This window comes from Adiantum capillus-veneris, chromosome 3 (assembly GCF_014529385.1).
Source record: "Adiantum capillus-veneris isolate H3 chromosome 3, ASM1452938v2, whole genome shotgun sequence".
In the NCBI taxonomy this organism is placed as follows: Eukaryota; Viridiplantae; Streptophyta; class Polypodiopsida; order Polypodiales; family Pteridaceae; genus Adiantum; species Adiantum capillus-veneris.
The window spans coordinates 122,023,545-122,050,332 of NC_140933.1; the positions used below are offsets into that span (position 1 = coordinate 122,023,545).

Sequence of the window (26,788 nt, forward strand, 5' to 3'; positions counted from 1 at the left end):
TACCCGTCAAACCATCTGAACACACATCCAAGTCAAAAATTGCTAAACTGGCTTAGAAATTGACTTTCAGTAGACCAAAACACATCAAAACTGAGAAGGAACCATACAGAGGGATAGCCTGTACACAGGACAACCCCAGGTATCTCTCAAATCCCAAATCAAACATCAAAATCCAGTCAAACTGATAAATTTGGGAAAACAGACACTTCCAACCAAGAAACGGTAAAAACTTGACCTTTTTGAGTCCAAATACAAAAGTGTCTGGCAGGTAGTCTTAAAATAGCCTAGTGAACAAGCTGGTGAAGTTTCATCTAATTTGGGCTCAGAACTACGATCGCGATCGGTGTACCTTTGGCCCAGATCCAGCTCATTTTTGACCTGCTCATAGACCTAGGTTATACAAGATACTAGGAGTTTTCAAAACTCAAATTGGACATACTGTCAATAATCTGCAAGCAAAGTTGTGTTGAGATCATTTTGAAGTGTTGAATCTACTGATAGTTGGAATGATACATTGATCTCATAGCCATCCAGTGTATTCATTTGCAGAGATCGATCAAGTAACAACTCATGCAGTCGCAGGAATTGGAAGATCTTTCCATCTCCAGGTAAGAGGTTTGGATTCAGTTAGTAAATCCCACTTTCTTCATGTTTTTGAGATCGGGAAAACAAATCAACACCAGACACCTAAATTTAGCGGATCAAACGAGTGTTGCATCAACGGAGGAGAGTGTAAACCAAGGGATAGTGCGACCGTTAGAGCCGATCCTTGAAGAAGTCATCTCCAACACTTCTTCAAAGAGATCTTCCGAGTATTTCACAGAACACTTGGGACAAATAAAACTAAATGGAAGAGAAAAAATGGCAGCAGGACCATCAGACCCCTCGGCCACATTAAAGCTATTGTTCATCAAGTATCAATATGACAACAAGCAAGGTGCCAAGATATACAAAGACAGTGCGGACCGCTACTGTGTGAAAATAGAAGATAGACCAAGTGAGTTCAGGGACTTAGTGCCTATAAGCTATAGCGGAGACAGGTACCTAGATGACGAGGGTATCATGTACTTGGTAGTCCTGAATCCTAACATTGTAGACAAGTGGGGATTGATGGACACAAAAGCCAAAATAGACGAGGAACATGAGGAAAAGGCACCAACAATGAGCTTACCTAATGTGAGATTAAGGCGAGAAAACGAAACGTTGAGAATCAACACGGATAATGTCTACTTGGGGTTATATAAGTATAATAATGGAGAGCAAGATCTCTATTATAGATGCGAGGAACCCTACGTTGGGGAGATGACTAAGCGGAAAAGACTTTATGTCTTCACCTACACAGAGGGAGAGGAAACGAAAATTGTAGCATACGACAAGTATGAAAGACGATATGCAACAATCGATAAAAAAGAATTGGAAGGATATGCGTACTTTGGGGGACCACCTGATCAATATTATGTCACTCCAAGCCCACTAAGACCAGCACCTACAACTGTCATGCCAGAACTGTTGACCACAAGTGGAGGGTGGACTCATGTAGCTGATTCTTTCAGTCGACCTCATTATTCAATGCCAAGCCCCATGGGAACGTTACATTCCAGAGAATCAATGGCTACCAATCGAGGTAGTGTAGTTCCTATCTCTACACATACGGCTGTAGGTCCGACTATTGCAGCCACCCCATCACATTTACCACCTAGTAGTAGATTTGGGGCGGGGGAGCCAACGAGAGCAACCTACAACCTTCATGATGCACGAGAACGATTAAGTCGAGACACGGGAGCAATGAGATTGACCGCTGACCATAAACAAATCAGACCATCCCAAGTAGCGAAGTGCATGCCAATGAAGTATAGCGGATCGGGGGATCCATATGCCCATGTATCGCTCTTCAAGCAAGTCTTAAGAGCAGAACAGATCACTGATTTCCACACTAAATACGAGGGATTCGGGCTGACCTTGGAAGGGACGGCCTTAACATGGTTTCAACCTTTAAACCCTGAAACTTGTCCGAATATTGAACATGTATTGCGCGAGTTCGCAGAAGAATTCTCAAAACGGGGTATAAAGCATAATACTCTATCGCAGATATACGCTTTTAAACAAAGGGAGAATGAAAAAGTGAAGGAAGCACACTTGAGATTCAAGCAATACATTGAGAGGTGCCCGAGGAGAGAATTACCGCAGGACGAGAGATTGTCTGTGCTCTTCGTTGAAGGACTTAGGAATGAAACCTTGAAAAAGGACCTTCACTTGAAAGCCTGTAGCACGTTTCAACAGGTTACAAGGGAAGCGTTATATCTTGTCGATAACTGCAAAGCATATGGGGAAGTGTCAGAGGATACTGATTCAGTAACCAGTGGCTCTTCATCGATTAAAAGCGAACCCTCTACTAAGAAAGATTCCCAGGCATCCTTGATGCCAACAGCTGATCAATTGATAGAGGAGGTAACGAAGAGAATGCAGCAGCATATGAGATCAAATCCGGTGTTGAGACAGTCTCAGACGAGGAAGTGTGACACATGTGGGGGGGATCATCCGACACCGTGGTGCCCACAACAGCCGAAAGCACCAGTTGCGAATGGACGAGTACTGAAATGGTGCGCCATAGAACAAAAATGGACGAATCATACCACGGAAGAGTGTTTTTATAACAAAAAATATATGAGGGAAAGACCGTATGGGCCTCCAGCAGGACCATCCCAACCACCTCCTCCAAGATATCAAGTTGGACCAAATATGAATCTGGTAGCAAGAACAGACAGACCTCAACCTGTGTTGGGTCAACAACCTTCATTACCACAGGAGAATAGAGCCATGATTAGGTATGCTCAACCTTGTGAAGCATCACCAGGAACAAATAGTACACGTCAAGTTTCTTATTATGAGGAACCGAATGAGCCTTATACAACAGAACCTGAATCACAAATGTATGTAGCACAACCTTCGAGAGATCAATATTTGGTAGACGAAAGAACGTTAATGTTCATTGCGAACCAGAATTACAAACAAAGAGGATATCCTAATAGAGCAGGACAACCTATGGGACCACCTCCTCAAAATCAACCACCAATTGGACAGTGCTATAACTGTGGAAGTAGAGATCATTGGGAGCGTAACTGCCCTTTCAAAGGCAAAAGAGTGAAAATTTTTGGGTTTTGTGACGGATGTGGTGTGAATCACATATTGCCAGATTGCCCAAAAAATTTGGACAGCAAGGGAAAAGCGACTATGAATATTGTGGGGGTAATACCAAGTGTAAGCAGCGGATCGGAAACCGATCCCATGATCCAGATCAATGCGATAACAAGAGCCCAAGCTAAGGACTTAAGGAAAAATGAGTCCGTGGAGGAAAAGGTCGAGTTGCCGATACCCACAGAACACGAGAGTTTATCCGTGAGAACCCAACGAAAATCCTGGAAGGCGAAACGAGACAGGATGAAAACAAGAAGATTGAACAGCCAAATTGCAATGCAAAATGAATTGCAGGAAATGAAGGAGCAACTCAAACAAGAGAGAGAGAGAGTAGAACTGCTGAGGATAACAACAAGCCGAGGAAAGTGTCCTCAGGGGGATCAGTCTTGGTTGACAAAGTGCTACAGTCGTTAGATGCTCTATTATAAGCGTACGAAGCAAGGCTAAAAACAAACCAAACTTTAGAGCAAAGATGGTTAACTTATCCTCAACCAGAAGTGGAAACGAAGCATTTAGAAATGTGTAAACACCTCATTGAAACAGCCCAGGCGTTGATGGAACCTAAGATAGTTAGAACCCTAGAACAAGAAGTGTTGATTCAAAAAGAGCGAGAAAAACTAAAAATCGATGAACCAAAACAAGTAAACTAACCCAGGCCTGGAACGATATTGTCACTGCATCATCGAGTGGTGCCAAACACGACTGATGACGCTAAGTCAATGATGATAATGCCAATTCCAGAAGTTGAAGAACAATGGCCCCAACACTTATGGAAAACCATTAGAAACAGAAAGAATGGAAGCGCGATGTTACAGCCTGCTCCAATTCCTGAGATTAACCTGGATAACGGATTTTATCCAGTCGATATAGAATCGTTGTATGGGGATGCTGTATGGGGATGCAGGAACGGAGGTTTCGCTGGAAAGCAAAGCCCAATCCTTGAAAACCCTGCCTTCATTGATAGGTGAACATGAGGCACAATCGGAGATAAGATTAGTTCCATCCCAGACGAGAACTATTCCACATATGGTTGACTCAAAAAGTCTTCAAGAGATGCTGTCAACACCTATAACATGCACAATCGCGTTGTCCGAACTCTTGAGAGTCAGACCACACTTATGGAAAGACATGGGGAAACATTTAAAGCACAAAGGAGTAAAGATTCCTCTTCCGACAAACCCTACGGGAGAAGAAAACAAACGGAAAAGTCAACCCAAAGCCCAACCAGTGCCCATAAACAAGGTCAGATAATACTGTGAAGGTGAGGAGGGGAATACAACCCTACATGTTGAATATCAGGATATAAAAATGATAGCCATCCTAGACAGTGGAGCAAGAGGGGCGATTGCTACCAAGCAAATCTGGGAGAAGTGGGGCCGTCCAGCTCTCAGGAAAACGAGAATGAAACTGCAACTCGCAGATGGGTATGTAGAGAGACCATTGGGAATCCTGGACCAAATAGTTGTAACTTCATGTGGAATTAACTATGAGCACACCTTTGCTGTGGTGGATTTGGGAAAACGAACAACTTCGACATTATTTTGGGACGACCTTTTATGCGTCAACTCAAAATGATACAAGATTGGGGGTACGACCAAATCTACCTAAGGCACGAAGAGCTAATAACAAAGATCAACATGAAGGATCACAGCTATAGAGACGTTGCAAAAACACCAGTGCAAGAATTTAATTCAACCACTGTAAATGAAAAAGAAATACCTGCATGGATGCAAACGAAAGCGCATATCTGGATGTGTGGAGCATCTGTTTGTGGAGAAATAATCAAGGAGGAATGCGTTTTACAAAGATTCATAGAAGACGAAGCTTATTTCTCGGAACCTTTCCCGGAACATTTATTTGAGCCATTCGGGTGGACTCAAATATTGTCAACCTTGGACATATGTGTTAACGAATGTACACCTACGAAATTTTGTGACGAAGAAGAATACGACCTAGTAACGTTGCAAATGGCTAGCGTCATCCTTGAGTCAGGATCGGAGAGAGAGGAACAAGAAGAACCTCCACGTGAGACCAAGTGTAAAAGAATAATTGATGAGATATTTGTAGTGAACGATAGGAATCGAACAGAGGAGGAATTCACGAATTCACTATGCTGTGACCTTCCATCACTGGACGATGAAATCCAACTGATAGAGGCTGATGATGAAAGATCAAGCGCATCAGAGACGAATAGGAAATACAGGTCGAGACAGGACAGGTTTTACGAGTTTCATAACCAAAAACCTAGTTGACAGGAGCGGTATAAATCCAAGAGAACTAGAAAATCAAGGGCGAATAAGCATAATCCGATGCCTCTTGTCACAATGACAGAACGGGATATCTAAAGCTTGTCAAAGCTGAGGATTGTGTCAAAGACGAGGTCACTGACCGGTTTATCAAAACTAAACCGCAAAAAAACAACAAGAAGAACAGACACGAGAAGCAAACGACTAAGTCGTAGGAAGGGGGGAAAACAAAGTCTCGAATGACCAAAACAGAGAGGAAAACAGAGTACAATAAGCTCAAGCGAACCATTAGAGACATATGGACGACTGACTTTGAAACAAATGAAGATACGAATTCTGACAAGATGGATGCACCGTCCCATTATAAGAAATATACCATACAAGATAGGAAAATCATAGTGCAACAACCAATGAGAGAATTGAAGGAACCGGGTCATCGTACGACGGTCATGAAAAAGCCAAACGAATAGATCTAGCGGGGCCAGGAGAAGATCCAAAACCTGCATATATTGCCACGGATCTTACTGAATAAGAGGAAAATCTTTTGGTAGCTACTCTTAAATAGTATAGAGATGTGTTTGCATGGTCATACAAAGATCTTAAGGAGGTGGATCCAAGTATCTGTCAACACACAATACCCCTTAAGAACGACACCAAACCCAGTAGACAACGTCCCTGTACTTACAATGAAACGTTTGCGAAAAATATCAAGGAGGAGATAGATAAACTTAAGGAGGCAGAGTTTATTTACGAAATTGAGCACACCGATTGGGTTTCACCGATTGTGGTGGTCCCGAAGAAAAACGGAAAGTTAAGAGTGTGCGTCAATCTCAAGAAAGTAAACGCGGCTACAATTCGGGACAACTATCCCCTACCCATTACTGATCATGTAATAGAAAGGGTGGCACGCAAAGAGGCTTATAGCTTCTTAGATGGCTTTTCGGGTTACAACCAACTTGCAATAAAGCGAGAGGATCAGCACAAAACGGCTTTCGCAACTAAATGGGGTATTTTTGCATTCCGGGTAATGGCTTTTGGCTTAAAAAACACACCAGCCACATTTCAAAGGCTGATGGGTCATGCTTTTAAAGAATATCTAAGACAATTCTTAGAAATTTACATGGATGACCTGTGTGTTCACTCTCTTGTAAAATTGGAGCACATAGAGCACTTGACCAAGGTGTTTGAAAAATACAGACTGTATCGGATTTGCCTGAATGCAGAGAAATGTGTCTTCATGGTAAGACAAGGCAAAATATTGGGACATATAGTTTCCAAAAACGGTATTTCGACAGACATGGAGAAGATTAGTGTCATTGTTGATCTACCACGACCAGTAAAGGTGAAAGAGGTACAGGCATTTATGGGCCATTGTGGATATTATCGCAGATTTATCTACTCATACGCTATAATTGCAAAACCACTTTACGCGCTGATAACTAAATTTGAGTGGACAGAGGAGTGCGAGGAATCTTTTCAAACTTTGAAGCAGAGGTTAATTTCTGCTCCAATTTTGAAGGCTCCGGATTGGGAAAGGATATTTCACATCCACGTAGATGCATCAACATATGCAATAGGATGCATACTTGCACAACCTGGAGAGAACAACATGGATTTTCCAATAAGTTACTCCAGTAGACAACTGAACAATGCAGAAAAGAATTACATGACAACAGAGAGAGAGGGATTGGGTATGGTCTATGCGGTAAAAAAGTTTAGACACTACTTACTTTCCAATAAATTTGTATTCTTCGTTGATCGCCAAGCACTGTTGTACTTAGTAAACAAACCTTGCAGTACGGGGAGAATTGTTAGATGGTTCATCATACTGCTTGAGTTTGACTTCACGGTAGTAGTCAAAAAAGGAACTACACACCAAAGAGCGGATCCTTTATCTAGAATGATGCATGGAGAAAACCGTGTAGGAGTTGATGATGATTTTCCAGATGCATATCTTTTCAACATAGAAATGGTTCCAAGATGGAGCGAGGATGTAATTCCTTTGCTGACTATCGAGTCACTGAATGTGACAAGACAACCATCTACCATTGCAACATCCAGATCATTGGTAATGTTGGCGGGCAGGCTATACAAATAAGGATCGGATCAAATCATTAGGCTTTGTATTGAATCGCATGAACGGGAATTGTACCTAAACCAAGCTCATGTACAAACAACGGGGATTCACAAAAGCTGACTGGGATCAAAAGCTGCATTCAACTTTATGGGCATATAGAGTAGCTTACAAAACATCAATCGGAACGACTCCGTTCAACATGGTTTATGGAATTCAAGCAATTTTGCCACTTGAATTCTTAATCCCCACGCTTCGAGTCGCTAAACAATTAGAATGGACGGACCATGAATTATCCAATCAGGTAGATGTCCTGGAAAAACTGGATGAAACTAGATTGAGAGCCGTTGCATCAATCTACACGCAAAAACGAAACATGAAATCATTCTTTGATCAACATGTTATCAGCAAGGAATTTGCTACTGGGGATTACGTCTTAATGTATACCCTGAAACAACATTCCCGAAAACTCAAAAAGCGAGGAAATGGACCCTATGTGAGTCATGACATATCATCTAGCGGTGCCATTAAACTTGCGACATTAGAGGGAGAGGAAATGCCTAACTGGATTAGTGGTTGTAGACTAAAGAAATACAACATATCACTCACCACAGAGATGCTTGCGAAAATACACGCTGCGAAGGAGCCCAAGAACAAATCAAAGGAAACAAAAGCTCAAGCGCAGGAAGAGGCCAAAATCGGGATTTTAAAACGAAAACAAATCTTACAACAACAAAGACTTCCTCAACCAGTTGACACGGCTCAAATTCCTTTGTCTATACTTCAAACTGATGAGCAATGGAAAACAGGAATCGATGTTCGCATCAATGTCAGACTCCCGCATGGTAGATATCAACGAGCATTGATTGACACAGGAGCAAGAGTCAATGCGGTCAACTTCTCCACTTACAGGATGCTCACAGATGAACCCCTCGTACAATCCACGCGTGATCTACAAGCAGCAAACGGTGCAACAATGCCAACATTGGGGATAGTAAACTTACCAATCAATCTTGATGGAAATAGTTGTCCTCATCAATTTTTCGTAATGAAAGACGGAGAAATCAGAGAATCCATATGCTTGGGAGTTCCATGGATGAGAACGTACAATGCAGTCACTGAATGGTCAGAACATGCGTTAAGGTACACACACGACTCTAATGTGTACATGACTCCATTCGCCAAAACAGATCACTCGTGGCCAAGCATCCCCATCGACAAAAAGCAACCGGCGAATCATCCAAAAACAACACAAAAGGTTATTCGGAAAGTATGGATAAAGAAAAGTTTGATGATCAACAAACCGAGCAAGATATGGCTACCTAAGGACAAACTCCAGACAGCAGCAACATCATCTCAAAGACCTTCAGAAGCTACTCCAAAGTGGAAATGGCAACCAAAGCTGGAGAAAACTGCAGATCCGGCGACAGAGCTCGAAAGCAAACCCAAAACTCAAAACAAGAAGCCTGAACCTCCAAAATGGCACTGGAAACCTATGAAAACTAAAGCAGAATCGTACAGATGGGTTCCAAAAATAGTTGCCAGCACAACACCCACAATCAAGGAAAGAGAAATTCGACTTCAAGCTCTTCTGTTCCATAAACACCTACCCTCGCCATCAAAAGCCATTGAAAACTGTATTGAGTTCCCACATCTTGCACAGCATATTGTTATCCAATGCATTGTCTCAAACATCAGAATAGGGCCACATTACACGGCCATGCATAGACGTAGATTCCAAAACCCATGCACATGCACCAAACCTTCGTCCGAGACGACTCAGACAAGGAAGGGGGGAGTAATTGATGAATCTAGCAATAGTCAGGGCCATTAAGGGGTCCAACGTGTATATATGTACATAATGTGTGTGTTTTTTTTCATTATTTAGAGTTCAATTTCGAACATATTAGATCAAAACCTGACAATTTTAGCGTTTTTGTATCATCCGATCAGCATAATAATGAGCTGTAATGACAAAGTCCGGAGCATTGGGATGCTTCTAGAGAAAATATATGCTTAGGGGTGAGTATAATAATTTTGGCTAATTTTTGCCAGTTAATAAGTATTTTCAATTTATTTTGTTTGATTTTCGTTAATAAACGTCAAAAATTAAAAAATCTCGCTCACAAGTGTCGGAATCAAGTTCTGGAAGCAAACGCCGAAGTATCATGATAAGGTTATCAAGCATGGAAAATATGAAGCTAATCTAAAGATGTCAAATTTCGGCCTTAATGATCATGACTACATTTCGCCAAAATCGCATCAAATGGTCATACGACGCCGGAATGACAAACGGTTCGACCCACAAGTGGTATGCGGATTATATCGGGATCAAAGGTGAGGAAAATCAGCACTGTGTCACGAAAATCTCGGGAAGATATAGGTCAGGTAGGCCAAATTCTAGCTCATTGTTCATTTTCACCTTTTGAGAGAGAAGGAGAGAGCTTTTTGACCTAGAGCGAGCTGCCACATTTCTACCCTGTACGGACGGTCGAAGCCAACATTTCACACTAGATTTCACAGGTATGTTCCTTATCAAGTAAAGATCAAGTCTATTACGCATGCAAGCGCGAATCATTGCACAAACGGGCGAAGGAATCAAATCAAAGTCGGATCGGGTCAAAGAGGTCAAGGGCCCTTAGAGGCATTCAAACAAAACTTTTTTCAGCCACAGAACACATCAATGAGCTCCCCACAAAGTCAGGAACAAAGCCATATGGTCAAAACACAATTTGGTGGTGGTACACCGATCGCGATCGGTGTACCTCACTGACAAAAATTGGGACAGAACATGCAAAACATCTCCCCTCAGCCTCGCCTACAATTTGCTGGTGTCAAAATCAATTTAGGCCTCCATGGTACGATCGCGATCGGTGCCCCCAGATGCAAGTTTTGCAACTTTTGACTTGGCCCAGGCTTGGAACTCAGTTAAATGTACACACTCTTGAATGTTCAAGGAAAATGCACAAATTTTGTTCATGGAATGGGCCAAATTTGTCAAACACAACCGAAAAGGGAAAATTTGATCAACAACTACCAAAATCCGGTTAAAAATAATGATGGATGGTTTGAAAGGTACACTTGTCCAACTAAGAGTCAGAACAGTTGTAGAAAACCTCGGATGGATCTCAGAATCTCCTACAAGTACAGATATAGTCATTTCAATTTCGAATGATCATACAAAGGTCGAATTGGAGCCGAGCCAATGCCAAAACCAAAAGGTCACTTAAGCATGTTCAAGCATCACATGGATATCCAAGAAGTGCCTGAAAAATGCACAAATCTGGAAAACCTCCTAAGACAGGGTATGAAGTGCCTGATAAGGTCAAAATGAGACAATGCAGTAGGCTGATGGTAGCAGAACCTCATGGAAGCATTGGGAGCTCTAAAACTAACTTTAACTAACTCCAGGATCCAACCAAATTTCATCAGGAAAACCCAATATGGTTAGACTTAGTAAAATATGGTCAAACAGTGAAAAATTGCTCTAATTTGTTCATCTTAAGTCCAAACTTGAAAATAAATCATCAGTGGGCTAGGCAGGCATAGGGGTTCATGACCATCTAGTTTTCACCCAAAAAAGGCCCAGAACACCGATCGCGATCAGTGTACCTCAGCTTCAGATTTTGACAAAAACCTATCAGATCCCTTGTATACATCTTGTTCAAGTCACCAACCAAGTTTCAAGCCGTTTGGACAGCAAAAACTCATAAAAAGTAAGAGTCTAGTCCAAAACTCCCTTGTAACCCAGTAATGGGACCTGTAAACTCAAAAGTAGTTCAAATGACACATAGAGTGGATCAAAATGACCCTCCAACTATCAGCAACCCACTCATGTGATCAAATCTAATTTTGGCCTCTGTACTACGATCGCGATCGGTGTACCTCAGACCCAGAACTGGCTCAGATTTTTATCAGTCATAGCTCTAGTCTTCCTAGTCCCACTGGTGAAATATGGACAAAAATGGATGAAATTTGTTCAAGTTAAGATCAGTTTTAACTTTTGAACTTTTTTTTACTAAAAGTCTAAATGCGATTGATTGCGAAGGGAAAATCCTGACAGCTTGTGATTCTCCTGACACAGAATGCCTCGCCAAAAGAAAGAAAGGCAGTGGACAGCAGCACCATATGAAGTGAAGGAGCTCGCCACAAATGAAAAGGCTCACATCGCGGATGAAATACTTGCTCAAATCCCTGCCCACATATTCATCTCAAAGTTTAAGGATGCGGATGGTGCCTTGGTAAAAACAACTATCATGCCACGAGAGATATGGAACCTCCACCGAAGTCCGGAGGTAATAGAGGTTGTGCGAGCTGTACACTTGGAGCAATTTTTCAGATTACAGCCATGGGGAACAGATTACATGAGGGCCCATGAGCTCATGAGCTCGATACAATATGATGGGCAGGCAATGCTCACGGAGAAGGATGGATCGAAGGTGAAAGTAAAGATCACGAAGGAAATCATCAACGAAGCTTTGCATTTCCTCCCAGGGCAACACGATCTGCTGGCAAAGCCAAAGTCACTAGATAATGAGAAAGCATTTGTCAAAGCAAAGGGAAACAAATACAAATAGAGTGACATGATATACGGAGAGCTGGAATTGTCGATGAGATTGATCTCCCAACATTTAAGAGTACAAAAGCCTCCTCGCTACACCGAGCCAATCCTGCACATTGTGGTAGTCATGGCTCTAGCGACGGCAGAAAATAGAACCATTCGTTGCGATTATGGTTCCTACATTCTGGACAATCTGATTGAAGCAAATTTGAAAATCTCGGCAAAAAACAAAAGCTACATGAACACAGGGCCGATGCTAACCAGAATAGCATACCAGGCTTTGGGAATGATCGAAGATTTGCCAGCTGCCAGCTCTCAAACGGCCCTGATCCAGAAAGCCAAGCTAGTTGCTCACTCCGTAAGGACGACCCCCGGCGCGACATCATCGCGCTCAGCAAAGGCCACCAATAAATGTTCGAGTGATGAAGAAAAAACGGAGACAGATGATGAAGGAAGTCTCAAGATTCTAAAGACAAAGGGCCCTCAGAGTTTGAGGAAAGTGAGGAGGAAGATTCAACAAAGCCGCTCGAGAGAAAAAGAGGGGAGAGAAGTGCAGTACCGCAGTCGGACTTGCAAAAAGCATATGCAGAAGCTCAAAAAAGAGTCGAGGAAAGACGAACCAAATTACAGGCTGTAAGACAGACTCGAGTGGCTGTAACACAACAGGCACAAAAAAGAAGATTCGAAAGGGAAAGGCAAGAAAGGATAGAAAATGCAACTCGCCTACGGGCTGAGAAGCAAAGGTTAGAAGCAAAACAAAAGGCTGCGAAAGTGGACATTTCTTCGCAGTCCACTGAAGGAATGAAGGAGAAAGACGCAACTGATGAGACAAATCAGGCGGATCAGCTTAAGAAGATCCAAAGAGAGAGGAATCTGGAAGCGTGACGGGTGACGGATCTCACCCGCCAAAGAATAATCAGGATTTTAAAGAAAATAAACGCGGAAGCATCTGCTTCGCAACAAGGGGAAGATACTTCCAAGAAGAGACATGTACGAGAAGAATCAAGTCCACCTCCTCCCTCGCCCAAATCACCTCCTCCCTCGCCTAGAAAATCGCCTCCTCCATCACCAAAATCTCCTCCTCCTCCCCCTTCTCCATCGAACCAAAAACAGCCAACTCCTCCCCCTTCAACCTCGCAAAAGGAATTTATACCACCTACAGAATCCATCGGATACCACGAAGCCTGCCAAGCATTGGCTGGTTTTGATTACAAGATAACTCTATGGGAATTAGAACGGTAATTCCAGTGTCAGCATGTGCTGTTGAATGAAAAGGAAAGGCAAGTACAGGAAGCCCAACAAAAGCAAGCATATGGGCAAGTAGTGCTAGAGAGCCTGAGGACGCAACTAGAACACACAACGGAGGAAAGAGACCTTGAGCGACAGTAGCAGGCTCAGTCTCTGATCAAAGACTTGGTGGACGTCAGGACAGACTTGACCGCCAAAGATAAGGAGTGCCAAGAGCTGACGGCAAGAGTCCAGAAAGCAATGGAGCAGCTTTCCTACGAGAGTGCAAGATTCCAAAGACTTAGCAGTTCCTACAGTACTGTCAAAGGCACTCTGACGACTTTAATGGCGAATCAGGAACCTGTTGGGGCATTGGTCTCCACATCTGACGATGCCACAGCAGTGAACACTATTGCAGCACTAAAAGCAGAGCTAGAGTAAGAAAATCTTCAAAGACAGCTGCTCGTATCAGGGATGGTGGCCCAGACGGCAGAAAATGAGCTAAAGTTAAAAGAAATGGAGCAGCAACTAGCTCAAGCAAGCGCTGAACTACAGAATCAGAAGCAGATCGGTGACACGCTTCTAAAGGAAAAATAAGATCTTCTTTTTCAACAGCAAATCAAAGCAGACAAAGCCCAGACTCAACCGCAACTGCTGCCCGGACAACAAGCGTCAGATTTGCCTGGAACATCACACCAAGGGCAACAGGAGCAGGAATTTGAAGGGCCCGATCTGGATATAAGAGATGAACTCAATGAGAGCATTCAAGACATGCCAGAGGGGCCAACCAAGGAGTACATGCTCTATGAAAAGAAGATACTGGAGTCAGCAGCCCTGGCATACTTACAACCAGAAGAGCAAGTGGAAGGATTTGGCCATGAGTACCTCCCGTTTCCTCTGCTATGCCATGAAGCACTTTTGTGGAAAGAAAAGATGCGGCTAGCCTTGCCACGAAACAAAGAAGGGGGTTACGAAGGCATTGCACTCACAGTGGAAGAAGCTCAGATGCTTGTCGATGACCACCCCAAGTGGAGGCACAAGTGGTTGGACAAAAGGCCACAGGATCTAACAAATTACCACAACGCTCCTCAACATATACAAATAGATCCTACATTCTGCCCAGTCCCTCGAAGACGCACTTGGAAAGATTTCACCACATGGAATGGGTCAAGGCCGCACAAGCTAAATTACCCAGTTCTGACAGCGCAGCAACCCCCTACGGTGGCCTACATGGTCAACACACTGAATTCAACAGTCACATTGCTGCGGGATGTCCCCGATTTGTTGTGCCAAATGTTAGTAAAGATATCCCGGATGATCGTCACCTGCATCCAGGTGTTTAAAGACACTGAAGGCGAAGATCATCCGTGGAATCTGTTCTTGGAAGGACATTGAAGCGGACGATCATCCGTGGAATCTGTTCTTGGAAGGACACAGAGGCATCTGCTGGAATCTACAAGATTCACCGCCACGACACATCTTGATGGCCATGTACTCCAGGCTAATGTACCTGCCCTCACACTACTTGCAGACATTTGAAGAGGCCTTCATCACAGGATTCTTCGAAATGGATTCAAGGATTTTTCATCCCATGGCGAAGGACCTCAAGCCAAGGTACGTAGCATACCAACACACCTTATCTGAAAATCCATTCAGACAGCATCAAGAAGCCCTCGAAGCCGTCCTGCGAACAAGAAGTTTTTCAGTGACAGTTGCTTCATTAGAGCCACATCAACGGCCAAAGCTCTGATCATGCACGAGGGTGACGTGCAAGGATAAGGAAGGGGGGAGTGTTTGGTGGACGAAGCAACAAGCGGCCGTTGCCAGAAGGACCATATTTTTCTCAGAAACCATTGTAAAATTGTTTTGTAAAGAAGCATCTCTAAGCTGGGAAATTGTCAAAGGATGTATAATTATTCTTATGGGAGCAATTGTATATTAGAGAGCTAGTTAGAGGTTTGTGAGCTTGTGGCCCGACAAGTCATCCAAGAGTCCTTTGGATTTCTCTTCTATCTAAATATTCTACATGCTAGTCTTATGAAAACCCTCATGAAATCATGGAGGAGCAAGATCTACCCCACATGAACAAGAGGACGAACAAAACAACGACAATGAAGTTGAAGAGATGAGGAAGAGGAAGAGATAGAGAAGGCCATTAACTTGGAGGCTGAAGCAAAGGAGGTTGAACAATGCAAAATTTTGTCTGTGAAAACATCAAAAATACCCTTGGATGTGACTGGATTCAATCAGAAATAAGCTGAGCTGATGATTTCTGGTGTGCTAGAATTCAGATTCAATGATAGGATATACATTTTTCTCCATGACATTCAAAGTATTTTCAGTCTAAGGGAAGACTTTGCATTAGGCACCCTCTCCAAATTCCACTGTTTGGCGGACGAAGCAACAAGCGGCCGTTGCCAGAAGGACCATATTTTTATGAGAAACCATTTTAAAATTCTTTTGTAAAGAAGCATCTCTAAGACGGGAAATTGTCAAAGGATGTATGATTATTCTTATAGGAGCAATTGTATATTAGAGAGCCAGTTAGAGGTTTGGGAGCTTGTGGCCAGACAAGCCATTTTGTAAAGACCTAATCTATAAAGGTCATTTTTTGTAAGTTTGAAGATAATCTTTTAAGGGAGAACTGAGAAGACAGCGTACGTTTGAGAGCTCCGTCTTGTTCAAACTTGTAATCTTCACCATTGCGGGTACGGTAATCCAAATTCAGATTTGATTATTGCATTGTGTTCCTCTCCTCTTGCTCTTTCATTCAAGTGTAATCATTCAAGATTCGGTGTAGGTTTTCAACTACGAGTTTGAGGCCTTAAATTGTTGTTTTGAGTGTCTATATGCGTGTTTTATGTTGTTTTGACCCTAGGAGGGGCTTTAGGGATCCTAAAACGACCCATTAGGATCACCTGTTCGCTGTTTTTGCTGACTTTGGGACGAACGATCGTGATCGTTATACCTCTCCAGAATTCTATGACAGTGATAGGATATGTTCCTGGCAATGGAAACCTCCAACAACCCACTGGAGTGCCTCAAACTATGTTTCCAAAATGCAAAAAAGTATAAGGAGACATTCCGTAGTGAGGCTACTTTTCAAGAAATTAGGAATAGTCTAAAAAACTATCAACGAGAAATGAAGAAATAGAGAAATAGTACAAGTGCCCAGCACAGGGGTCGAGTCCTTTAGTGGACCTATAGAAGGACAAAATTTGGATGCAGGATGAAAGTTTTATGGTCCCCCCTTCCTTCCTTCCTCCCATGTCTTTCTATGAATTTGACACTTAATTTTGTTTGTAGTCTTGGATTGCTAAAAAGGATGACTTCCTCCGTCATCGAACTCAAGAGTATCGTGAAAGAGATGCATTTCTTTCACAATATCTAGAAAAAAAATTTGGGGGGCAATACTTGTATTTCACAATGGAATCTCGCAAGAAGGGACTCTCACAATGTTTGCCCTAAAGTCACTATCCTGCTTCCTCGGTGCACCGATGTGTCGGGGGATATTTCTAGGCGAGCAGTTTTCGGCGAGCGCTTTTTAGGAATCAGGTGAGCAGATTCCTAAAAAGATTCTCTCTTCCTCTTTGTGGACTATCTCTATCTCTCTCTTTGAGATAGAGAGAGAGAGAGAGAGAGAGAGAGTCAAAGGTATGGAAGCTAAACAAATTGTTTCAGAAACAATATAGACAAGGGTACTTAAAACAAGAACTCCCATTAATAATAAAAAAGTTACATTTTATTAAACTTGCATTACATAAACAAGAAGTGTTCATCTTTTGAAAGGCCCGGTTTTAGTAGTTGATGTGCTCCCTTCGATTGGCATATTAAGATTCACCACGTTGCTTAGCTGCTGCCTCATTTCCTCCTCATCCTCCTCTGTGATGAGCCCAATCTTCTTCCAGCAAGAGAAAGCTAGTTGTTCCGTCTCGTTCAAATTGATTAAGCTCCGCATATTGAGTTCCTTGCGGCATTGATAGAGGCAATACACGTTGATGGTTGCCTTGAGAGCCTGACAAAACCAGTCGGCTCCATACAATGCCTCTCCGTTTGGAATGGCTTCCATGGCATCCCACGCAGACTTTATTTTACTCTCAAGATCGTCGGACATCGTGAAAGAAGGAGAGGTGTGCTAGGAAGCTAGTGGGCGCTTTTACAAAAATAACTCAAGCTATGGCAATTTATAGCCACTGTGGTAATATTATATTATTTTATACACGATTTGACACATAAACAACCAGTACTCAAATATGAAAAAAAGTTGCAAATGAATGTATCCCAATGTGACCATCCTAAGATAAAATTAGAAAGTAGTACAATTATTTAGGTAAAGCATACTAAGAAAAAGTGAGCATTGTCAAATGCTATGCATCCATGCCTAAATAAGTCCGCCGGCTTCGACTCAGTGCCCTGAAGATATCAACATCTGCCAGGATTGGTTGATGGATAAACATGTTCTCATTTTGGCTTAGCCCTAGCACACGCATATAAATAAAATACAAATGTTTACATGCAAGATATGGTTTTTGCTTTGACACCCGTTCCATAAAGTCTGGGCATGTGCACGATGGCTCGTTGCTAATACAAAGTTTGTACATCCCAACATGACCATCTTCACTGTTCGTCTCTAGTTTGAAGACCTCACTAACACCATCTGCTGCACATATCTCTTCTACGACCTTCGCTCTCAGGGCTAGTGCTAGACTGATCTTGCGAGCAGCATCCTCGGAAATGGAAGTCCGATACCGTACACGTAGACCATCTCGCATTGTGGCTCTTGCACTGCCTTCAGGAGTGGATGCATCTTTTGACTTGAAAGGAGAGTTTGTCATATTTTGTTCTTGAGCAACTGGTGTTACATTAGATACTCCTTCTTTGCTTAGCTCCACTTGATACCCCTCTTCATGCAATATTTGCACCTCATCCTCTGATAGGTTGGTGCCCACATGCACGAGCCAAGTGTGTGGTGGATGAAGAGGTTGCGGCTCAATGTTCTGGTCTACTATATGACAATGCAAGACATGATCCGGACAAAACCAAAACCATTGGCGCACCACACCATTTGGATGTTTTCGATATCCTTCAAATGATGGGGTTGGTATACCAAGGCTAGAACCTACTATACTGCATCCACACCTGCGTCCGCCTCTTGGTGTGCCGCTACATGTGACCCTACTACCTTGTGGAGTTCGACGTATGGCCCACATTGCCTCATTGACCTTGCGCTCAACTACATACTGCCCACAAGAACCTATACTTCGTTTTGGGGTTTGTGATATCCCTTCTTCTGCAAAGTTGATCTTACGTGGTCTTCCACACTTCTTGCGATCTTTGGTGACCGAGTTGTACTCAGGCCTATGTGATGCATCATCTTCCACGTTGATAACCTCATTTGGCTTCCATTTTTTCCTTGATGTCTCCTTATCTCCTGTTAATGGAGTTGGTTGTTTATACATTGGAGTGCCCTCAGTAGTCGCATTCACTGCTCTAATCACTTGGCTAGGACGTTTTTCATGGCGTTCCGTAAGCTTTTGTATTGATGGACCCTTCCCAATGTGTTTTCCATGGCTGTATGAAATGGCCTTTGTGCTCTGTAAGATGGAATTTGCAAGGTCGGTTGTACATGCATCATATAATGATATGCATTTACGGAAACCCTCCCCTACTAGCCTGCTGCCATGCTTGCTCTCCGCAAGGTTAGTGCGTGGAGTGTTTGGTCCATCAGAGCTACTTTCTACTCATGTCATGATGCCACCCCAATGTGCAATACGAATTTCCCACCAACTAAGCCATGAATCCATGTATGGAATGTTACGGTCTATGCAATGACCGTTACCCCACCATTGGCGTATCAGACGAGCCTCTGCTGTTGCAGCCTCTTTTGTTGGTGCTTGCCTCCACGTCTCACACATTTCTTTGTGTGTGTGTTGAGAAGCTTGCACCACATACTTCATTGTGTGTTGATTCAAGCTTTGCTTCCAATGGAAAAGACAAGAACGCTCTCGGCCGCTCATTGTATTGGTCTTGTCACCAGCATTGAAAACAATTCGAACTGCATTCCAATTTGCTTGAGCTTCATCAGCCATGTAGCCAAAGAAATTTGCTTTGTCACACCCACATGATATCATTACATCATTAAGGCACTCCCAAAACAAACATTGCGTTTCCATGTCTTCCTGTTTCATTTCACAAGTCAAAAGGTCCTGCATGCTGCAAACAAATTGTTTTAGAGAGAGTAAATGGAAAGCCACAAAGCTCTTAAGATAGGCCATGTACCTTGGATCATAGACATGACAGGCCATAGTCACCGAATCGTTAACACGTCTGGTGTGATCAAACTGGATCCACGCACGTCGAAGATCACCATCCCGATCTTGTCTCATTCGGTTGACTAGGTCCACACCGGATGCTGGACCAATTGTGGACATTTTGAAGACATAACATTTCTCCCCCTCCATACCTTGACCAGGAAACCGACTTCCATGGAAAAACTCATATGTGCAGTCTCGCTTCAGTTTTAGGAGTGCATCAATGCCAAAAGATTCTTTGTCAACCCCTCTACGTAAAATAGATACTGACCTCCGAAACCTGTCAATGTTAAAAGTGTTTAGATTATAAAATAATTTAGCATAGAGTTTTGCATTGAAATAAGAATCTAGGAAATGCTCATACCAGTTATCTTGCACCAATGGGCCCAACTCCTCAGCGATTGCAAATAGCTGTTGCTCACCTAAAATACCTTCGTTGGTGTTGTTGCGAAGAAGTGTTGTACTTATAATTTCTTTTGCCAAACACATTTGAACCTTCCTGGCTCCTGCGTGTGGGTCAACAGTCAAAATCCTTTGCACCATCATCTTGGTGTTGTCCGTTAGTGTTTTGGATGTGCCGCTGCGCACATCGTGTCGATGTGTGCCACGATGAATCATGACTCTAGTGGCAGTCTCATCGGATGGCATGACATAGTATACTACACAATCACATGTTGCAATACAAAAAGCAATTGCCTTACAAAAATGGCATGTAAGGCTCTTATCTCCAATCTTACAATATTCCCCAGGTCCAGTTGCCTTTTGTATGTACCCGTTGAAATGACTTGTATTGGGAATATGGTAATTAACCAAGCGGACACATTGTTCATTCATGCACTTGAGAGATCCTATACAATGGCTAAGACGCACTACACCTGCAAATACAATATTGGATGTAGTAGGCTTCGACCACAAATGAGGATCATACTTATGCTCCATCGCATCCATATGGTGCAACTTTCCCATGGTAGGTGGAAATTCTAGAACGAGATCTCCATTGTAAGACCTTTGAATCTCGCTAACTTGTTCCACTACTTTGATTTTCATTAACAGCTTTGTTAATGTGCCCTTCTTCTCAGTCTGTAAGAGCTTTTGTCTTGTACTCCTTTTGTCTTGTAAGGGCAAAACTCGAGGGGGGGTACATAGATCTATTAACTCCTTTGGACCGAATTGCATCTTTAACGGACTATCCACAATGGAAATGGGAATCATGCTAGGTGAGCCGGCATACTGTGTTTGATGAGATACGTTGACTTTGTATTTACGTGAAAGCTGCTCATCCAATACATAGATGAATTCACCCAAATTGTTGAGAGTCCTCTCAAGAGGCAAATTCATTTCAATATCACCTACTTCGATAACAGGATCTAAAGTTGTAAATTGCATTGGAGAAATTAATTCTAAAAGAAATGATTCGGATATTATGAATTTACCATTGTAAAAAGGATAAGAAAACTCTTTACCCAAGAAAAATAAAGAGCAAGCCATAATAATATGCTAAGCAAATAATTAAGCACAAGATCACATTGTATAAGCTAAAACAAATTGATTATATACTCACGTCTAATAAGTAGCCGTTATAAAACTAAAACTAATATTATTTTATTAATTTAGAAAATTAATGTTTAAAAATATGAAATATTTAAAAAATTTGTTATAAAATATTTGTTTGTGACTGTGACTGTGACATTTCTCTATATGCCAGGAGATGGAACAACAAAATCAGGCAGAGAAAAACAAGTTTCAAAGAGCTGAAGAAGAATACAAGAAAATCAGCAAGTATTGACAAATGCAGAGAGAGAAAGGGACAACCTGACTCTACAACTTGCTGAAGAGTCCAAAGAAGTGGAAACCCTGAGGAATGCCAAAGAAAAGGTAGAGATAGAGTATGAAGCGAGCCAGGATGAAGTGATCGAGCTGAAAGATCACATTAAAGTCAAAGATCAAACCATCCATAGGTTGAGGGCATCTTTTGCCAGAGTCAGAGCTACTAGCTGGACTGGCACCACTTCAGAGAATGAGCTCAATGCAAGAAATGTTCAACCTCACTCCAAGATGACGAGGTGCATTAAATGTAATTAAAAAGAGAAATTCCCTCAATCATCATGGCCGTTATGGCCCTAACAAAAGAATCCACTTAAAAGTACACTTTTTAAATGGTTGTTTGACGACAACTTTTCTTTCACCACACCTGTTTTATAGAGAGATAATGCCAAAAAAATTGTTTTCTTAGAAAGCCCTCCAAATGACCTTCAAAATTTCCTAACGATGTCCACTTTTGCACAGGAGGAGATTGCGCCCAGTTGCTCTTTGTCGCTCTCAGATCATGTATAGCATAGAGTTTGCGCTTGTTGTATTTGCCAGGTGAGCATATTTGTTGTTTAAGGGCTTGTAGCATGTTATTTTTTAGTAGTGTGTAGGGCCCCTTGCTCTCCCGACTGTTGCATATATCACCTGCGTTCAAACCCTTTTTATTATAAAAAATTTCCATGAATAAAACACACCCTTTTCCTATTTAAATGTAAGTATCCCATTTAAAGTTTAAGTACCCCCTTTAAATGGGGCTCTTTTGCATGCTATACTAGGAATCTTGAGAACGCCTTTTGTGGATCCCATATGCTATGTTTACTTATTGAAGAGTGAATCCCGTGAGTGAGTATGTGTGATGGGAGGCTTGACTCTGTCATCTTGGTTCAAAAAGCTCTTATTGTCATTTTGCATTAGTGAGAACTATAGGTTGTTGCACCTTTATACATGCAACCTGCTCTCTCTCTCTCTCTCTCTCTCTCTCTCTCTCTCTCTCTCTCTCTCTCTCTCTCTCTATATATATATATATATATATGGATTTCTCCTACAACATTACAAGCTCTCTCCTCGTGTGTGTGTGTGTGTGTGTGTGTGTGTGTGTGCACGTGTTCGCGTGCACGCGCTTATGGGTGGGGGGTGTGTGTGTGAATAAGAAGAGGAAAGTAGGACCAACCAAGTGTGGCAGACTAATTATGGAAAGTGTTCTTCCAGACTCATTAGTGACATCTCTTGGGATGTGTTACTACAACGTCAAAAACTCTCCTCCTCCTCCTTTTTCTACTCTCTCATGTGGGATCCTCCTCCATAGCTTTTTTCGCCACGATTTGTGAAAAGTAATGGTGGAGCTAGATTTTGCATAGCCCCCTCTCCCCACACACTCATGATTAGTGGATGCCACTCTCTCTCTCTCTCTCTCTCTCTCTCTCTCTCTCTCTCTCATTCATAAAACGTGCGGTGAAGCGCACAAAAGTGATGACACGGAGGATACGCATGCAAATGCGGTGGAAGGAAAGGTGAGCGATTCTGGAGTGATGTACTTGAGTGAGGGGCGGCCTTTCCTAATCATTGGTGGAGGAGGATGAGTGCAGGAAGCGACAGGCCAACTAAGGCAATATTGCTGGTGGCGGCGCTGGTCATGTTAGTGGTGGTGGTGATGGTGGACAGCGTGGTATGCATGCAGAAGAGAGGCCGGGAAGGCAGCGTAACGCGGCAGAGTATAGAGGAAGAGGTGAGAGCAGTTAGCGAAGGTGTTTTACACCCTGCACGCACTCGAGCACGACAGCAGCAGCGGGAGGAGGAGGAGGACGAGGAGGAGAAGGAGAGGCGGCTGGAAGCTCTGGAGGCGGCGTACTCCGATGAGTGGATTGACCACCTCCCCATCACAGACGACTGGCTTAATGATTGGTCGACCCGCGATCCTCTCTATGAATCCACCCCCCTCTCTCAAAACACGATTGTTTAAGGCACTGGTCACGCAATGCATAGTTATCAGTTACTATATGGCATAATTCATGTGCATCAAGCATGGTCCCACGCGCACCGGTTATTTGTCTTATTTGCAACTATGCAAGGCTTTTTGTAACCAAGCATAGTAGTTGATGCTAGCATGACCACATCCTAAGACATTTTTGGCATTCTAAAACATGCCTCCTAGGAGAAGAACAGGAGAAGGTAAGTGTCTTAACTGAACCAAGCCATATGCTTCCCACCTTTGCCACTAGCTACCTTACATGCTTTCACTTACATGTACTAGCCAAGTTACAGGGTTGACCCAATGGCCTTGTATCATTCTCTTAATAGTTCATAAAACTCTCTCTTCAAGCATTAAAACAAAAGCAGAAGAGAGAAAGGCCTAGGAATCTGCGTTAACTGAGGTTTTCATGGCTTCATTTGTAATGCAATTTAATACCCATATGATGTCTTACCCTCATTTCAAGCACAGTTCTAGGAAGTATCTTCTTCATTTCAATTTAAGGCATTGTTGATCACTAACAATTCATAGTAGAACTAATGAGACTTGAAAATGTGACAATGTTTATAACAAAGCAGAAAGCAAAGTTGCAACTACTTAGTGTTGCATATGAGCATGCATAAGGTCAAGTTATTAAAAAAGTAATTGATAAGTGCTAAGTAGCATGTGTGTAAACTTTGAAGTATAGCTATTCTCTCTCTCTCTCTCTCTCTCTCTCTCTCTCTCTCTCTCTCTCTCTCACTCAATGTAGCACATCTTAAGTTCAAGACATATTCCTCCAGTTCGATTGAGGTGTTCAAGTTCCAAGAATAGTTGGAAGAAAAAAAGTTGCAAATGCAAAGGAAGACCCTTCTTGCAAGATTCAAAGTTGCAGTTGAAAAAGATGAGCAGCTAAAATAAGCTGAAGATGAGATGCGGCTACTTTGAAGGCTCAATTGTTGGAAAATGACAAAGAATTTGAAGACCTCGACTACAAGATGATGGCCAAAGACTCAATAATTGAAGATTTAAAGCTTCATAGGACACCTACTAAAACCATCTCTATTAATTTAGGTCTCATAATCTACGACTCTTTGAGAGATACGCTCAATATGGGTAAAGCTTCAATTGATAGTGCTATGGCATACAGCAGTGTGGCATTATCTTACAAGTTCTCTACACAAGTTTCCATGAAGTGCACCTCCTCCCTGGCCAACCACTACCAGCGCTTTAGCAACTCAATGACTTTGACCAAACACTCCTCCCAGACACTTGCATCATTCTTTTCTAATGAAATCTCCAAGTTTTTTACTTCTTGTTCTAAGCATTCTCTCTTCATTTGAACTTTCCAAGGCAATTGGCATTTGGTTTTATGATGGTGGCATCACCCTCGTCACTTCTTGAAGAAACTTCTGACCATGTGTTTCAATTCTACCAATTTCTCCTAATATTTTATCCCTTTCCTAGTGAATTTTTTTATCTTGGCATCGCTTTTAAATTGTTTCAGCTCCTTGTGTTCCTCTATCATCCTATTGACTAACTTGATAATGAAAGGTATCTTTTCATACCAGGCATCAGCTTGATTCCTCTTTATCTATTCTTCACTTGTCCCTTTTGTTCCCTCTCTTTTTTGTCCGTGGTGTCTTTTTGTAATTTTTCCTTCTCTGATTCAACTCAAGTCGCTTCAATTCTGTTGTTTGTTAATCCTTCCCCCTACTCCTTCCTCATCATCATCATTGTCAAAATCACGTTTGCCTTTATCTTCCTCATCCTCATCTTCATCTTCATTCTTTTGTTGGTTGGTCCCTACATCGTTTCCTTCTTTCTCAGACGCATTTCTCCTAATATTTTATCCCTTTCCTAGTGAATTTTTTTATCTTGGCATCGCTTTTAAATTGTTTCAGCTCCTTGTGTTCCTCTATCATCCTAATGACTAACTTGATAATGAAAGGTATCTTTTCATACCAGGCATCAGTTTGATTCCTCTTTATCTATTCTTCACTTGTCCCTTTTGTTCTCTCTCGTCTTTGTCCATGGTGTCTTTTTGTAATTTTTCCTTCTCTGATTCAACTCAGGTCGCTTCAAATCTGTTGTTTGTTAATCCTTCCCCCTACTCCTCCTTCCTCATCATCACTCATTGTCAAAATTAGGTTTGCCTTTATCTTCCTCATCCTCATCTTCATCTTCATTCTTTTGTTGGTTGGTCCCTACATCGTTTTCTTCTTTCTCAGTCGCTGGAACAACTCTTGATTGTGCTAATTGATCAGTTTCATAGAATTTTGTATAAGCATTTGTAGTTGATCACTATTCGCCCATATCCCTTCCTCTGGGTGTACTTTCATGCTCTCTAATGTCCTTAACAGTACCACCACGTTGAAGTAGTCTTGGTAGTTCTTAGTCTTGGCAGTTTCTTTCTTAGCCGTTTTCTTTTGGTGATTCATCTCATTTTGAGCATACGCAACATGTTTATTCGATTTGTTTTTTGCCTTTGCCCATTTCCTTTTCTTTGCCTCCCAATTTTCCCTCTCTTGTTGTTGGCCTTTCAATTGTCCCTCCAGCTCCACTACCTACTCCTGCTAACTCCTCCTTTTCCTCATTGATTCTGGAAATGGATGACCCCTCAACAGCTAGCTGCCTTGAACATATGTTGTGCTTAGAGGGTCATGGTGTTTATGGCCACCATCATTGCTATGAGCCATGCCTCCAGTTCCACACTCAAGTTGGCTTCTTCCTCTTTCAAGGTTATTATTGGATTCTATCAAATGGTATTATGCCATGGAGGTCATCTAGTGCCTACGGTTATGAGATGTGCTCTAGATTTTTCATAATACTCTTCCCAAGTTTGCATTAAGCTCAGTTCATCATCCCGCTCTATTTTTTCCCCCTCTCGCTAGGTTTTCGATACTTGTGTGCCTGCGGCACTTTCTAGATTCAAAGACACCAATGGTTTGGTTATCAAGCACCCTAGGAGATTTTGTAGACTTTCTTGCACAGACTCCTGTGATTGACTTGATCCATTGGCTTTAAGATTCTGTAGCAATGTTAGGGTACCTTTCTGGAGGCTAGTCTAAGATGAGCTACTATCCTCATGACTTGCTCCCTATGCTACTATCTTTGCCCCACTCTTTGTTTTCTTTGGAGAATGTGAGCTTCCTCTTTTGGGGGTCTCTTTGGCATTCCTCGGCCTCTTTTTTTTGCCTCCCCCTTCTTGGTCTGATTGTATAGTTCCTACCATATCGGAGCACGTATACAAATTTTGTTCCTTTCTTTGATGTCTATCATTAGTGTGGTTATGGCCTTCTCGAGTAGTCTAGCCCAATCACATTCACCCCATTGAACATCCTCACCACTTCCGCTCCCTTCTTTCTTTTTTTCACATCTTCCTCTGTTTTGCCCAAGCCTCCCCTACTGTCTGCA

General features: G+C 42.3%; 1 protein-coding gene across 1 annotated transcript; it reads left to right on the forward strand.

Moving 5' to 3' along the window:
* Positions 1–22,954: 22,954 nt before the first annotated feature.
* On the forward strand, positions 22,955–23,872 carry LOC147461625 (uncharacterized). The gene has a single exon (XM_086501463.1). It carries the CDS (start codon positions 23,000–23,002, stop codon positions 23,381–23,383), a length of 384 nt encoding a protein of 127 aa, XP_086357589.1. The 5' UTR covers positions 22,955–22,999; the 3' UTR covers positions 23,384–23,872.
* The last annotated feature ends 2,916 nt before the right edge of the window (positions 23,873–26,788 follow it).